The 16,844-nt window shown below is 32.7% G+C and overlaps 1 protein-coding gene across 3 annotated transcripts in view; it reads right to left on the reverse strand.

Moving 5' to 3' along the window:
- The window catches only part of Esyt2 (extended synaptotagmin-like protein 2), a 96,241-nt gene that overhangs the window by 74,191 nt on the left and 5,206 nt on the right, over positions 1 to 16,844 (reverse strand). For all 3 annotated transcript variants that reach the window (XM_075363263.1, XM_075363261.1, XM_075363262.1), the window contains exons 3-8: positions 16,619 to 16,759; positions 13,818 to 13,894; positions 12,284 to 12,350; positions 5,251 to 5,396; positions 4,541 to 4,661; positions 2,529 to 2,699 (exon numbers count right to left, since the gene is read on the reverse strand). In XM_075363263.1, the coding sequence (XP_075219378.1) occupies positions 2,529 to 2,699; positions 4,541 to 4,661; positions 5,251 to 5,396; positions 12,284 to 12,350; positions 13,818 to 13,894; positions 16,619 to 16,759 (723 nt within the window). The remainder of the gene's footprint in view (positions 1 to 2,528; positions 2,700 to 4,540; positions 4,662 to 5,250; positions 5,397 to 12,283; positions 12,351 to 13,817; positions 13,895 to 16,618; positions 16,760 to 16,844) is intronic.

Consider the following 16,844-nt stretch of genomic DNA (forward strand, 5'->3'; position numbering starts at 1 on the left):
TTACGAGGGTTGAAAATATTTTATGAAGGTTTTTACGAGGGTAAGTCAATTATTATACGCAATTTAGTTATATTTTTGTTTATGTTGGTAGTACTGTTGTGTTGCGTAAATGACGCATGCTTGGTTTAATTCTTGTTATGTCTGTGCAGTTTTGATGTTGCTAGGTTAGTTAGTTCCATTATCGCTGCCCTGCCATTAACTATGGCTGCTCCGCTTTCTGTTTGCACCAAAGAACAGCAACGTTCAGTGATCCATTTTTTGTGGTCGGAAGGTGTATCAGGGGCCGAAATTCACCAAAGACTTTTGTTACAGTACGGGAACAATGTGTTGCCGCAATGGAGTGTCTACGAATGGATTGAAAAATTCAAAAATGGTCGCACAAGTGTCACGCACGACAAAGGAGCAAGACGACCGTTTACTGCCACAAATGAGGAAAACATTGAGCGTGCACGTGACATGGTTTTCTTAGACAGACGAGTAAATATTGATGAAGTGGCACATCGTCTGAAAATTAGTTACGGTTCTGCCTACAAAATCATCCACAACAGACTTGGGTTTCATAGTCTGTGCAAGATGGGTCCCAAAACAACTAACACAGTTGCATAAACAAACGTGCTTGGACATCTGCCAAAAACATTTGGATCGCTACGGTAACGAACAGGACATCTTCTTAGACAGAATCATCACTGGTGATGGAACATGGATCCATCATTATGAGCCGGAGAATAAACGGCAGAGTATGGAATGGAAACATCAAAATTCGTCCTGCAAATAAAAGCTCAAGACCCAACCCAACCATCTGCAGGAAAACTGATGATTATGGTTTTTTGGGACTCGCAAGGCCCAGTACTGGAACATTATGAGGAAAGAGGCACAACAATAAACAGTGTGCGTTACAGTGAGATGCTTACAGCCAAGCTGAAGCCTGCAATTTGAAGAAAACGCCGAGGACTGCTGTCAAAAGGTGTTGTGTTGTTGCACAACAATGCCCGTCCACACTGCTGAAACTCAACTTTGAAGTACTGGCTCATCCTCCGTATAGTCCTGATCTTGCCCCTTCTGACTACCACTTGTTTGGTCCACTCAAAGAGGCATTAAGGGGCCATCGATTTACCTTGGACGTTTCGTCCAAGGTACACTTTCACTGTTTCAGTGAAAGAAGCAGTGCATTCCTGGCTCGCAGCTCCACTGAAAACCTTCTTTTATGAGGGCATCAGGAAGCTTGTGCAACGATGGACCAAGTGCATTGAAATACAAGGGGACTATGTTGAAAAATGATGTACATGTAAGTTTCCTATTTGTATTGCAATAAAATTTATAACTACATTGCGCATAATAATTGACTTACCCTCGTATCATTTTATCAGGTTGCAATGTATTATGTAGCTACAATTTTGTTATTATTGACTTTAGTTATCAGTATAACCTACAGTAAATTGTATTTATGAGTAAGCAGATTATTTACAAGTTTATTTACATTATTTCATTTATTGATGCTTTTTTAATCTAAATTTATAAATGAAATAAAAATATTTTTATGGATTACTGGTTGATAAGCCTACATACTAAGTAAGAAAATTTTGTATTTTACTTCTAACAGCAGAATGAATGTTCAGTTGGAACTGTGTTTGAACAAGAGACTGCCATCCCAAGTGAACCTTTTTATTCATTAAATAGCTTGAAATCTACATTCATCATTTTGTTTTGATTTCAAATTGTTACAGTCAAATTTGTGTTGCACTGACGATTGTAACAATATCAAAATTATCCAGAAGCACTTGTTAGATCCCACAATATGTTTCTTTTGTAAAAAACATCATGGGCGTTTTAAAAATTATTAAATCTAACATTTTCTAAAAAATGGAAGAAAACACAGTTTTCATACCCTCAGTTTTATATAAATAATTTCTATATTCTATTACTTTAACAAAACAGCTGTATCTATTATTAAACAACTGACATGCATCTTTGCCAATAATTCTACTATCTATAATAATTAATCGTCTTATTTTCATAAATACATACTCATACTATAACATACTAACTAGAAAAAAACAAACATATTTACAATTCTTTTTTAAGAGATTTACTTATGTTTTCACAGTTCACCATTTTGAAGATATTTACAAAATAAATAATTACAACTATTAAACAAACAAATACTATCCAAATATTATAAAAATATTAAACAAGAATATATTAAAAGTATAATATTCACTGAGAAAAAAAGGGATAAATGCATATAAATAGTACCTATCATTAACAAAGAATATTAAGCAAAATCTAATACTAAGTGGTATAAAGCAAATCACTCATTTAGAATTTTGCAAACAATTATACCATGCACTCAAATCACATTACTGAAAAAAACAGTAATTAATAAAATACTTCATAATAATTAAGTAAAGTACAATTACACAATAGTTTAGTATTAATGTCAATACTTTACTAGGAAAACCTATTAATAAATAATTCATTATATTAATTATAATGAATATATCAAATAGAAATAACAAATTTTTACTTACTTCACACCAGAAGTCCCATTTAGGATCAACAGTATTGTCAATTGTCTTTGTTTTAAACTGCTGGGCACCAACTGTGATTATCGCATACGGATCAGATTTTCCTTTTCCAAGGACGCTTATGTCTTTTTTCATCAAATGTTTGGCTTCAACAACATGGACTCGCAGTACACCCTACAATAAAATAATCGGTACAACTATTTCATGCAAGTACAACATAGAAAATAATATTAAATTGTATAAACTGTACTTGAACATCTGTAAATCAAATCTTTCAGAAAAACCTATGTCAAAAGAAATGCAACACAATTTTTTTTAATTTAATGCAGTAAAACCTCCTACATCCATCTCAAGTTTATAACTATTGTCCTCTGCTAATCACCAGGACCAAGAAATAAACCTTATTACTACACATGCGCTATTTCCTGCCTAATATCACCTTGATGTGTACTCAAGATACTGTATACTGGAAGAGTATTCTCTTCCTATATTAACTGCTCTATATGTCTGCTGATGAGTTTGAAACATAAAAGCTTACTTCATGATTATGATAAAACATTGAGGGTGGCTTTATTTTATCACTAATCACTTTTCTCTTAAAATATGAAATTTCATTTGAATACTGAAATTTTTCTTCTAAGAATTGAACAAGAGTATCTTTTTTTAAATGTAAGACAACCTGTGTTAGTGTGTAACATGCTAAATATATATATATATATATATATATATATATATATATATATATATATATATACATATATATTTTTAATATGACCTATCAATTGTTAATACCTAATCTTCTATCAGAATCCTCCTTACCTAGTGAATATTAAAGAAATTGGATTTTTACAACTTTTTTCAAAAATAAATGCAAATATCTGCAGCTACAAAACTTGTACAAAGCCTATACCATAAAACTTGTTAGTCTGTTCAATTTTTTCTCTAGATCTATGTGCACTATTGTACTATAATTGTTTTCTTTTCAAATTTATTAATGTTATGCCAAAATACTACTACAATGTATTATGTTGTATACTATGCTATTCTAGAGTAATCCTTTTTTTAAATAAATAAAAGTTTGTATTATCTGCATAATGCAAAGAATAAGTATTTCTGAAGTTTTATTCTGTTAAAACATCTATTCTCATATTCACTGGGACCATGGTCCCAACTCTTGATGGACAATTAACTCTCACTGTATCATTAAAAAATGCAACTTCATTAATAGATTTTTTTAATTTCAGTAACATAATTTTAATTAATGTATACACAAAAAAAAACTTAGGACAACCAAAATCTTAAAACAAGAAAAATTAAAATATATAGATAATTAATAATACCTAGGAATTCAGTTAATATTTTTACTCTTACGACGCCTACTCTAATGTTGAAGTTACAATTTAAGAAACTTAAATTTATCTCCAGATTACACCAGAGGTGAACAGTCTGAAGATCTGCAGAGATGAATGACAAATCACAAAAAACCGTTGCCATGACATAAGTGAATGATGATGCTGAAGAAATAAAAATCAATACTTTTAACATAGCTACAATAGATTCAAAAATTTGTTTAATACCCACTCAGTTATCCAAAACCTTTAACCATCAAAGTATATTGCTTTGATAAAATAAGAAAAAGTTACAGAAACAAGTAAAAAAACCTCCACCACAATTAGCTTTCTTTATCCTACATATATATCAGATACAATTTGGAGTTGCTTCTGAATAGTAAGTATATTCTAATCAGCAAACAAAACGCATTTCTACACTACAATAATCTAACCCTCACATTTACTAAGAAAGAGAAGTTTAACTACATTGTACAATGTATTGAGTAATGAGCAAAATCCCACTCACCACGTAATAACCAATATTTATATAAATTTTCCTTTTTAAGTTTAATCACAGATTCGGTCTATGATTAAATTTAAATCATAATCTCATAATTGTCAATCATTAACCTATGATTAGCAATTTACTTGTTTATTAATTAATTATTGTAAATAAAATTCAACCTGTGGTTCAGGGAACTTGAGAGTCTGTGCAGGTACTGCATCACTTAACAATATTGGCAATTTATTAGGAAGTACCATCATGGCAGCAACTTGTTCCACAATAACACGACGTAATAAATCACTGAAACATAAGTTACATATATATAGCACATAAATGTATATCACTTCCATAAGAAAAGTACAAATAAGCAAATTCATTAGTAATGTTATACATATAAAGGAGACAAAGAAACCAATCATTTACAAAATGAAAACTAAAATGCCATACTTCTTAAATGAAATTCTTATACACAACATAACAAAAGGGTGTATGATTTTTCCCATGTGGTACTTGCACTTATTCCACCAGTTTAATTTAGCTGAAACTGAGAAGCATAAATAAAACATAAAAGAATTAAGGAGAAGTGTTAAATGGAACTACAAAAACACCTCAGTATTGCAAGTTAACACAAAGAGCTACTTTGCATAGTACATGTAGTGAAAGTCAATATGAGCCCCAATTAGACTATTCCATCTTTAAAAAAAAAGTTCCTAAAAGTTCCTGTAATACCAACTTTCAATGATAAATTACTATTTTAAATATTTTTATAAAAACACTTTTATAAGAGAAAGTACCATAATTAGCTTGCATTCATTTAAAATTTTATTACTGAAATACAGTTAATTCATTACAACTTTAAAACTGAAATAAAACTAATAAAAATCAATACCTCAATCCAGGCATATCAAGAATGTCTGCCACACCGACTAAATTGAAGTCTATTGCAGGATTATTGAGAAAAAAAATTTGTAGGCCTCCAACTAAAGGCATTGTAGTAATTAAAGGCTTCATTACAACTCTAACAAGGCCGTGGATCTATTCAAAACAAATCAATTCAAACAAAATTTAATTAATTGCAACAAAGATAAAAACTATGCTTACATAAAAATAGCAATCATGTAAAAAGCACAATCCAATTCTGTCAGCTTATAATGAAACTTTTTGCTTGATAACCAGTTTTTGAGAAAAGAATTCACCAATATGTAGTAATACAAAACATGATAATACATTTTTGACCTTGATTAGAAGTACATCTTTTAAATGCAGATGCAACAGTTTTTTATCCGAGAGGTTACCATTGACATAATGCAAGCACAAATATGTAGCTACATTCCAGATCTTTAGACAATGTACAACTGTTTACATTACCTCTCTGTACCACAAACCATGAAACTAAGCTATTAAATCTTCAGAGTTAACCAGTAAATAATACATACAATCAATTCTTCTGTACTTGCCCCAAACTGAGTCAGGAACTCACACGAACAAGAAAAGATTTCTTTATGAAATTTTTTAATAAAAACTCAGCTCTTGTGAATTTACAATGTCTTTTATGGATTTTACAATCCATCCTGCAAGTTATGAGTTACACCTTTAGAACAAAATTATAATAACTGGTTATGTTTAACTAGCACTTTTGCTTTCTCCTGTTTTAAACAATAAATTTAAGTAAACTGAGCCTATAAACAGCACAGTTGCAATATCCTTCTGCACAATAAACTACATTCAATTTAAATTTAGCAGTTTACTACAAATTCAACGCATTCACCATATAATTCATTTTCCCACTGACAAAGCAAGCAGGTACTCAAACATGTAAGTAATGAGTAATTTAAAATACTAGCAAAATGTTGTTTTGCATTACCTACACCAAGTTTTTAGGAGAAATTTTTTTTTTAATGTATGTGCAGTATAACAGTAAGTGCAATATATAACATTAATTAAATAATTAAGTTTTGACTGACATCAGAATTAACGGTTCTAGCAAATGTCTACAAAAAAAAGGCTGGAACAAAAACAGCTCATACAGAAGGTTACATTAGTTTGTTGTTATAACATATGTTCTAGTTATGTAACATAACATGATTTAATAAACTGCTAGGTAAGAGTGGTGTCTGACTTGTTACAGGCAATCAGTAGACACATATAGAGCAATTAATGGCATTAAGACCATAAGATTGTTGATTTTCATAAGTTGTATTCATGTTCAAGTAAACAAAAACATGTTCACTGTGTTATACAAAATATTGTGTTATTAGAACAACACAGATCCCTAGCTGAACACGGTTTCTTTTTATGCAAACCATATTAAAAAACAGAAAAAGGTCAGTTTTTAACACAGTTTTAAGATAAATAATTCCTTCTTCAACATAAGCATCGAAAGAAAAATTTAGAGCCAGTTAATAATTCTAAGAATAGCGATAGGCTGTCAGTACTTGCTGAAGAAAAGAAACTGAACATATCCGATGCTACGTCATGAATTCTTTCCAAAATCGATGCAAAAATTAACAACCAAAAATATACTGTGACAAGCAATTAGACACAAAGTGAACGAAAAATGCGTCCCTAGATCGACAACTTCCAGATGGAGATTTTTTAGCGACTAATTACTTTTTTTTAGCAAACTCTGCCAACAGTGCTTTTTAGTACTGCCAGTTGCAAGTCTGGAGAATTATCATGCACGTGATGGAGAGGGAGGAATATCAACCTTGTTAAAAAACCAGCGTCAATCTGGCTCTGAATTGTAGCACCCTGCTATAGGGTCCCTGCCTAGGGTAACAGGTGAAAAGTGGCCAACAATCCTGAAGGTTGATGAGGAAAAAATTCTCAATGGCGAAGAGGGTGAAAAAGCCTAGAGAGTAAACCCAAAGAAAGTTCAAAGTGGGATGTGCTCTGTGAGCTGTGGTAGAAGCAAACCTCCTAAGACAAGGGAACTCCAAACTAACATCCCCTGGTCCTCAAGGTTGGTGGTCTTGTGTCAGGCTAACTCCCTGGCCATGTAAAAAATTTACTGTTACGAAACCAGGAAACAAACCTCACCTGACAGGACTTATGGAGAATTAAACGCAGTACGAATATGAATGTAAATGAGGGGAATGTGACAGAAATGAGGTAAGGATATGGATTGGAAAGTAGTGACATGGAAAGTGAGAATGATGTTGAAACTGGAAAGGATGAGGAAGGTGGCATTGGAGCTGATTCATTATAAGATTGATATGGTGGTGCTGCAGGTGACAGGTGATGAGATGGCACAGTAGTGGACAAATTGATAAAAAGGATTTCTCTACGTTACACTGCAGAAGAGTTGATAGGACATGTTATGGAGAGACCAGTTTCTTTATCAGTAAAGAAATGAGAAGAAAGCTGTTTTGAACCAGTGTCAGAAAGGTTGTGTATATTTAGGTGGAGAGATAAATTTAGAAATGTTATTGCAATGTCTGCGTAAGCTCCTAAAGACGAAGCGGATGAACTTTGGGGTGGTGGGGGGGGTGGAAGGAGGATTTCTATGATCTATTGGCAGAGAAGGTGAATAGGGTTCACAGGTATGACATAAGGTAGTGATACTGGGGGAATCTAATGCTAAGATCAGGAAAGAATCGTCGGTAAGATCTGTTGCTCTGCATGAGTTGTCAAATAATAATGGCTTCCTACTGGTGTAATTTTCAGAATATAATAGGACAGTAATTAAGAGCATAAGATTCCCTCATAAAAGATACACCTAGGAATTTGGAAAGTCCTGGGTTCAGATTTGATCAACCATATTGACCATACATTAGTAACAGCTGGACACGCATAGGGGATTTTGGACGTACGTGTGATGAGAGGGCTGAATTGCAACTCTGAACATTTCTTGGTAAGAACCACAATTAGATCCAAGGCTGGCCAATATACATAATGAAAGGGGGATGAAGAGATGCAAATGGGATGTATATAAGTTGAAGGCTGAGGATAGAAACAGGTACCATGAGAGGTTGGATGAGGAGCTTGCTGAAGTGATGCGAGACAAAGTGGAGGATGTAAATGTGGAAAGTCAATGGAGGAGAATAAAGGGGCTAGAGTGGCTCAGGAGACTACAGGAGAGAGGGTGGCACAAAGAGGTGATGAGTAGTATAATGGAGAGTGTGAGGCGGTGATGGAGAGAGAGATAAGGGTACGCAAAGGATGATGCAAAGGGATACAGGACAAATAAATACAATGAATTGAGAAGAAGAGAAAAGTTAATATTGAGGAGCAAGAAGTATGAGGTAATTACGAGGAAAGTAGAAGAACTAAGGTACTGTTCGGTAGAAATCAAAGCTGAAGATTTTATATGGAGGATTGATTTAGAAAGAGAAATCAGCCAAGGATGAAGGGTTGTTAAAGGTATACCGATTATCAATAACGATGGCGTCTTAGAGATATGGACTGAGCACCTTGAGGAGGTTTTGAATAGGAAGGAGGAGGATGATGTGGAGGAACAACTTAATAACAGCCATACCGTGATGAGCAACCATAATAGAAGAGAAGGGATGAGAATGTATGGATTTAAGTTGGGTGGTGATGGCAATGGCAGGTTATACAATGACATGGTTATATCGGATACTACCAGGAATGAATCTGAAGATGCAATATCAGAATTAAAAATAATAAGCTCCTGGGGAGGATGGTGTGATGAGCAAGTTGATTAAATATGGAAGTGATGGATTAAAGCAGAAAGTTTATAAATTGATATTGATACATGGAGAAAAGAAAGGATGCCTGATGAATGGAAGAAAAGTTTGATCAGTCCAATTTTTAAAAAGGTTGATAAGATAATAAGTAATAATTATTATAGTGGTGTCTCCTTCCTTAGTATAGTATATAAGATCTTTACAAATATTTCATTACAAAGGTTTACTCATTTGTGGAAGTAGTTGTTTGTGATTGTCAGTGTGATTTTACAAGGGGTTGGAGTACAGTGGACCAGATCTCATGATAAGGCAAGCAGAGGAAAAATGTAGGGATTATGATATTGATCTGCATATGCTCTTTATTGACAACAAAGTGGCCTTTGATAGTAAATCAAGGAGCAAGGTAATGGAGGCACTTGAAAAATTTGGTATATAAGATTAAAACTTAAGATGGTTATGATTACCTTTGATGAAACATATTCGACGGTGAAAATGGGTAATCTATCAAGAGTTGACAATGTTGGGATGCATTGTCAACTCTCTTGTTTAATGTGGCATCTTCAGGAGACGGTTGGGAATGTTGTAGGAGATGGGACAGTCATAACCAGACTGTGGCAGGAGTGTGCATATGTAAATGATGTGGTCATTATGGCAAGGATAATATTGGCATTGAGGGAGGCATTTGGTATGCTGGAGGAGATTGGTACAGTTGTGGGACTTGAGATCAATGAAGCTAAGACCAACTATATAAAGATATCACAATCAGCAAGTAGAAGACAAGCAAGAAATATAGAAATAGGAAATTATATTTTCAAATGTGTTACGAATGTTGAGTGTTTGGGTGTTGGGGGGAAAGTGTCAATGAGTTTGATGGAAGAATAATGGAAGGTAACAAGAGTTTTTTTATACTAACATGAAGTTATCTAAGAAACCTCTTATCAAGAGTGTGATGAAACTATGTTAAGGCCTGTGGTATGTTACGGTTCTGAAATGTGGGTGTTGACAGTGAATGATGCATCGAAGCTAAGAATTTTTAAAAGAAAGATAATGAAAAGAATCACTGGACCTGTCTGTGAGAATGGAGAGAGGAGAGTGAAAAAAATGTTGAAATTAATGGCTTTCTAGAAAATGAAGATATTGTAAGGTTCGTTAAATTGGGAAGTAGATAGGTGGATCATGTGGCAATGAGAGAGGAAAGGGTGCCAAGGAAGACATGGAGGGAAACGATGTACAATAGAAAAAGAAAAGGAAGACCATGGAATATGGATGGATGATGTGGAGCATGACTTGAAGATAATTGGAGAACAGAGGCAGAGGATCGAGACAGATGGTGGGGCTACGTTTGGCAGGCCAGGGGTCACATAGGGCTGTAGCATCTAGGAGTTAATAAGTAAGTAAATTTTTTTTAGCAGGCCACCTAGTACTCTACGACCAGCACACTTTGACTTTTAAGAGCGACAAAATGTAAATTTAGCAAAGAAAACTCAGACACATTCACGGAAAATATGGTATTTTTAAAATTATAATAACAGTTTCAATGTCAAGAAACTTCTAAGTCCACTTCATCAGTATCACAACACCTGAACAAATGATGAGACTTTTCAAAAATAAAAACTAATTCATAAGAATTTGTTTGGATGTTTGTCTATGGCATTCTGGAATGAACTTTCAACATTTGCAACCATCAAGGGATTGCAGAAAATAACTTAGACTTACAACAGTATTTACAGATTGTCTAAATTCACAGAATTCAGGATTGAATAGTGGCTACAGATCATCCCTTCTTATCATAACCTCAGCCAACTGAAGTAACAACCTGAAAACCTGCAAACAAGGTGAAACTTTAAAAACTAAACCAGTCAGCCTTCAAAGTGAAGAGGAAGCAGCTGCGAACAGAATTATGTTGCAGATTCTGAATGTACACTTTTGAGCAAGACCGAAAACATACAGCAAAATCAACCACTCCAAATGGCAAGTAAACTGCGTCCAACCTTTTTAATCCAGATAACTAAATACTCTAAAAAAACTAAGTTATAAAGCAAGAAACATAGCTAAACTATCAAGATCTCAAGTTGACCCAAAAAGATGGCAAAGAGGCAGCAGTACTACAGAGAAAAATAACAATGATAAAAAATGAAGTACAGAACTCCTTCCTCAGCAAAATGGTTTACAGAACTACAACAATATATCCAGCAAACTACATCTTCACCAGAATCAAATTTAACAGAAAACTAATGCTTGACCTGACAACAGTAAATAAGAAACAAATCACTCAAAAACAGTAGAACATTTCATAAGGTACTGTACTATCAACCCCTTCTCAAAGTTATGAATAACAGGCAGGACCCTTAGAAAGGAAATTAGAAGATATATCTGAGGAACATCAGAACACATTTTCCACAATTGTATACCCGACTGTCAACTAATCAAGTGTATCTGAATCTTAACTGTAGATCTGAATGTTCCAGCATACAGATACTGTATGTACTTTGTAATTATAATCTACTCAATCTAATACAATCTACTCATTTAATTGAATTTAATAACCTGACATTTATAATGCAAACTACAACATATTCACTCAGTTTTCATTACTCTGATGAAAATACTTTAATCAGCCGACATAATTCTCAAGTACCATACTCATAGGTCTCTGGGTGTTCATTACTCAATTGAGCCTGTTTACCCATTAATATATGAGTAAAAGCGTTTAGGATGTGTTTTTAAACATGCTTGGTTATATTCTCATAACCATTTTTAATGTTTGTTTTTTTTTTTTTTTTTTTACCACAAAAGAAGAGTATCATGTGCTTAGCAAAGAAATGAAAAGTAGCTGAAAGTCTACAAACAGTAAGAGTTATTTTACCTTTGTGATATCAGATAATTTTTATACCATTAACACACTAATTATCCATTCTGATGTAATATTTTACAGCGCAAAATGGTAGATTAACAAGTTTTAGGTTTTAATATATTCCAAACATAAAAAATATAAGATAAAAAAAGAGAAGTGAATTAGTTATATAAAAGTAAAAACGTTTTTCTGAAAATAAAGCAATGTGTAGTCTAATACAGATTACATAGCCTCATTTCATTTTAATACAATTTAATTATGCACACATACATTTACATATCCTTTCACATTACATCCACAGAATGATATATACAACTATTGAAATTACATTGGAAGAGTTTGAAATGACAATATGCCATAAAAGAAATTTTCAAACCCTAATTAATTTTCTTAATCTTTGACTGTACATTATATCTTACCTGAAAATCTTTAATACCACCAGACAAACCACTCATTGTAAATGAAATATCGCAATCTCCAGCGTAACTGTAAAAAAAAATAAACAGTAAAAGTAAAAGAAAAAAATCTTTAGAGCTATTAACTTAAACTACATTAGAAAGGAAATTAAATAAAACTGTAATAATTGCACATTAAATAGAAAAAAACATGATTTAATTAAACTCTTCTGTACCCAGTTAAAGTAATTAAAAACAAAAGAAAATTAAAAGTTTACAGATTCATAATCCTCTATTCAAACATTTTCACAATTTTATGTCAAAAAAAAAGAAAAAAAAAGCATATATTACAATTAATTTTTTAAAATTGCAATTCTGTTTTAAAATCAATTATTGAATTTTACAAATTTCTGTGTAACTCTATAACTCAAAATAAGTTCTGAAAATACACATAAATAAAAATTAATTAAAACACGTGTAATTCCATTTTATGGGATAATACAGGCAGGTACAATGAGTACAGGCTCAATCAAGAATCTAAATTCAAAACATTACCTAAATTAAAATTAAGACAAAAAAACTTCACATCTACCTCTAAAAATTCATTAATTGTAAAAAATGAGCCCTTTTCAATCACATATCTTCTTATTTTACCAGAATTAGCGAGTTTATTACTATAAATATTTTTATAATCTTTAAAGGAAATATTTCCTGAAAATGTTTACATGTATTATTTACAATTGAGATAATTGCACTTTCTCCACCATTCTACCAGAAAATGTTTACCCACTTCTTACTGGATGGGCTGAGAATGGTCATGAATTTTCTTTAACTACTGTAATAACATGGCTAGCCTAAGTTATATTATTATTTTCAAAAATAGAAGTTGTTTTACATAGTTCTTTACTTGTAAAATATTCAAAAAAAATTAGTGAACACTCAAATAACAAAATGATTTACTTAAAGCTAGTATATTATTAAACTATATGGCTAAAACACTCACTGAAGCAGCTATGATGTTTTTATATATAATTATAAAAATTCAAACATATTTCTATTAAATACAACATGTGCAAAAAATCAAGTTTTAGAAATTTATGAGTTTCTGCTTGAAGCAAAAAATGTATCATCGTATATAATATTTTGCATGTTTAATTAACCATTGTGCAACAATATCATTGTTGTTTAAATTAACCATATATAAAAATATACTGTCAATTTTTCTTCCCAAAAATAAAAGAAACTACTATTACAAGGTAACATATACATGTCAAGTACTGTTAACATACAATAACTGTTAAAATATAATTTTATTATTTTTTTTATAATTTTAAGCCAATCATGCCAAATGTAGGCATGTATTTTCTTGGTCATAATAAATTTTCTTTAGAGAAAAAAGTATGTATGTATGCATGTGCAGACGTCAGGGTTATCTGAAAATATAACAAAACACTAGGGGATATAGATACTTAAACCTGTAAAGTAGCAAACATATTAAACAGGACAAGAGATTTACTGATATACCAAATTTTACTGTTAAAAAAATTTAATTACTTACAAAATGTCTATGTCCATGATAATTTCTGTTCGGGAGACATTATAATCATACACTTTGATACCGCCAATGCGAGGTGGCTATAAAAAAAAAATAAACAATACAAATAAATTTTCACTGGGAACAACTACACATCAAATTCTTTGATAATATGGTAACAATTAAATTCCTTCTAACATTATATATATATATATATATATATATATATAAATTACATATAAGTTAATATTTTTATACATACGAAGGTTATTTTTTTCCAAGGTCCAATCAGTCATGAAATTAAAACCACAGTATAAATAAAAAATTTTTTATTTGTAACAAGTACTTACATAGTTACGCAATTTCTCTACATAGTCGCCACTGAGATTTAGACGTTTGTCGTAGCGTGGTACCAACTTTCCAATACCCTCGTCATAGAATGGATCCACCTGTGTTTTCAGCCATGTTTCTACGCTGGTCTGCAGCTCGATGTCTGTACCAAAATGTTGTCCTCCTAGCCAGCGTTTCATGTGTGCAAAGAGGTGAAACTTGGATGGAGCCAAGTCCGGGCTGTATGGTGGGTGATCAAACACTTCCCAACAAAAACGCTGCAGGAGCTTCTTTGTTACAGCTGCAGTGTGCAGCCGAGCGTTGTCATGGAGAAAGACAATGCTTGATGACAACATTCCTCTCCACTTATGCTAAATTACCCTTCATAGACGTTGAAGAGTCACGCAGTATGAGGCTGCAGTGATAGTCGTGCCACGTTCCATGAATTCCACCAACAGAACTCCATTCCGGTCCCAGAACACAGTAGCCATACACTTTCTGTTGGAGAAGATTCGCTTGAACTTCTTTGATTTACTGGGAGAATGAGAATGCATCCACTGTTTGGATTGTTCTTTTGTTTCTTCAGTTTCGAAATGGACCCATGTCTCGTCCCCTGTGACAATTTTGTTCAAAAAATCTTCTCCTTCATTGTGGCAACGCTGGAGAAACGTTGGGGAGGCGTCCATTCTCATTGTTTTGTGATGGTCGGACAGCATCTTGGGAACCCATCTCGCACACAGTTTGCGGTACTGAAGTCTCTCACTCACAATGGTGTAGAGAGCTGACATTGAAATTTCAGAAAACGAATCACTCAATACAGAAATTGTGAACCGACGATTTTCTCGAATTGCCATATCCACTCGCTCAACGAGATCATCGGTTGACACACGCTTCCTTCCCTGACCGTCTGCATCATGAACATCTGCACATCCTGCTTTAAAGTTCCTGCACCATTGTCGCCACTCATTGAAGTTTCACTATACACATTACTTATTCGTCAATGAATTTCAGCTTCATTACACCCCTCAGCCTGAAGAAATCGAATTACCACATGCACTTCACACTTGGCAGGAGATGCTATTGTTGTAAACATGTTTACGTGCTAGCTGTGTATTCAGAACTAAACGAAGTGACGCGGCGTGATTGAAGGCCATACTAGAGGCGCTGCGCAACACATATGTGCAAAGGTTCATCCGATTTTTACGCGGGCTTTTATTGTGCGACCAATCGGACCTTGAAAAAAATAACCCTCGTATATTAACTTAAATGTAATTTTTTAAGTTTATTTTCCTCTTGATTGGATAGAATTAAATATACTAAAAGGAAATATTTTACTTAAAAATATTACCTTTATTAATTTCTTGGGTTAATCAATCAAGTATACAAACTTATAAATTAAATTCACAATGTTTCACTTAGAATTCTCTAAGCTTCCTCAGGTGGCAATACATATTCATATATGAAATGAGCAAATACAATCCAATCCTAATTGGAGACTGAGCATTTTCTCATAATTTAGAACATATAGTAAAAAATATTAAAATCATATTCAAATATATAGCACATATTAAATAAAAGAAAGCTCTTACTCACTCATCACCAATTCTCCAATTTTCTGAAGAACTAGAAAACTGAAATTTTGAAGTCATTTATGAACACCTCAACACAAGAATTAAGCTTAAATTATTCTGACTCAGTGTGGTTGACCCAACCACAAAAAAGAAAAAAACTTACACAAGTTTCCAGTATTTCCGGGCATATGTTTCTCACAACATACTAACACACAGTAAGAAAGATCAAATCGGCCCTACGGGCTAAACAAGTTGATTTACATATTGTCCTAACAATCTCTGACCCACACTATCAAACCTAATGTCTGATCATATAAAATCAGCAGTTGGCAATTTCACATTTTTACCTCCTTGGAGATACCACATAAAAACTTTGGCCTTAATATTTAGAGATATCAGATCAGTTCCCAAATGTTTAATTTTTTTTCAAGTTGGCAATTTTTTATGATTAAACTGTGCAGCAAAATAGTATTGCTTCTAAAAAGTCAATTATATTAATCCAACTGTTCATTCTCTTGATAATCACAAGATCATACACATCAAAACACTGAACTAAACTGAGTAAGTTTTGCTTTTTTGAGCAATTGTTCTTGAATTTAAATTATTAAAATTTATGTGTAATTAAAACATCAAACATTTAAAACTCATAACAAACTACACAAATTTTGGTAATGTATTATAAATCATAGCCTAAGAATTAAACATGTTTCTGATTATAGAAATGTTATCCAGTAAACCTTTGGTACAAAAGTGGAATAACAGTACACTGCTCAAGAGGAAAAGGCCACTGATAGTTTTACACAATCTTAAAAAATGTAAACCATTTTTTTCCTTTAGTCCCAAGAACTTGCGAAAAAAAAAACAAGTGACTTTTTACAATATTAAGTAAAAAACTAACATTCTAAAAATTAAACAACTACTTACAATAGTTCCTAATCTCATCTTCTGAAATGAAAAGCTGCTGACTTTATATTCAGCAAGAGCAAGGCAAATGTTTGGCTCAATTGTTCCTTTGATCAACTCTTTGGCATAATGATTAACATTTGGCCAAACCTGTCGTAAAATCTGTAATAATAAACAATATATATCTTCATTCATTGCATATTCAATTAATAAAAATAATAATTACTTTTAATTTGAAAAGAAAAGT

The sequence above is a fragment of the Lycorma delicatula genome, chromosome 4, assembly GCF_047948215.1.
Source record: "Lycorma delicatula isolate Av1 chromosome 4, ASM4794821v1, whole genome shotgun sequence".
Lineage (NCBI taxonomy): Eukaryota > Metazoa > Arthropoda > Insecta > Hemiptera > Fulgoridae > Lycorma > Lycorma delicatula.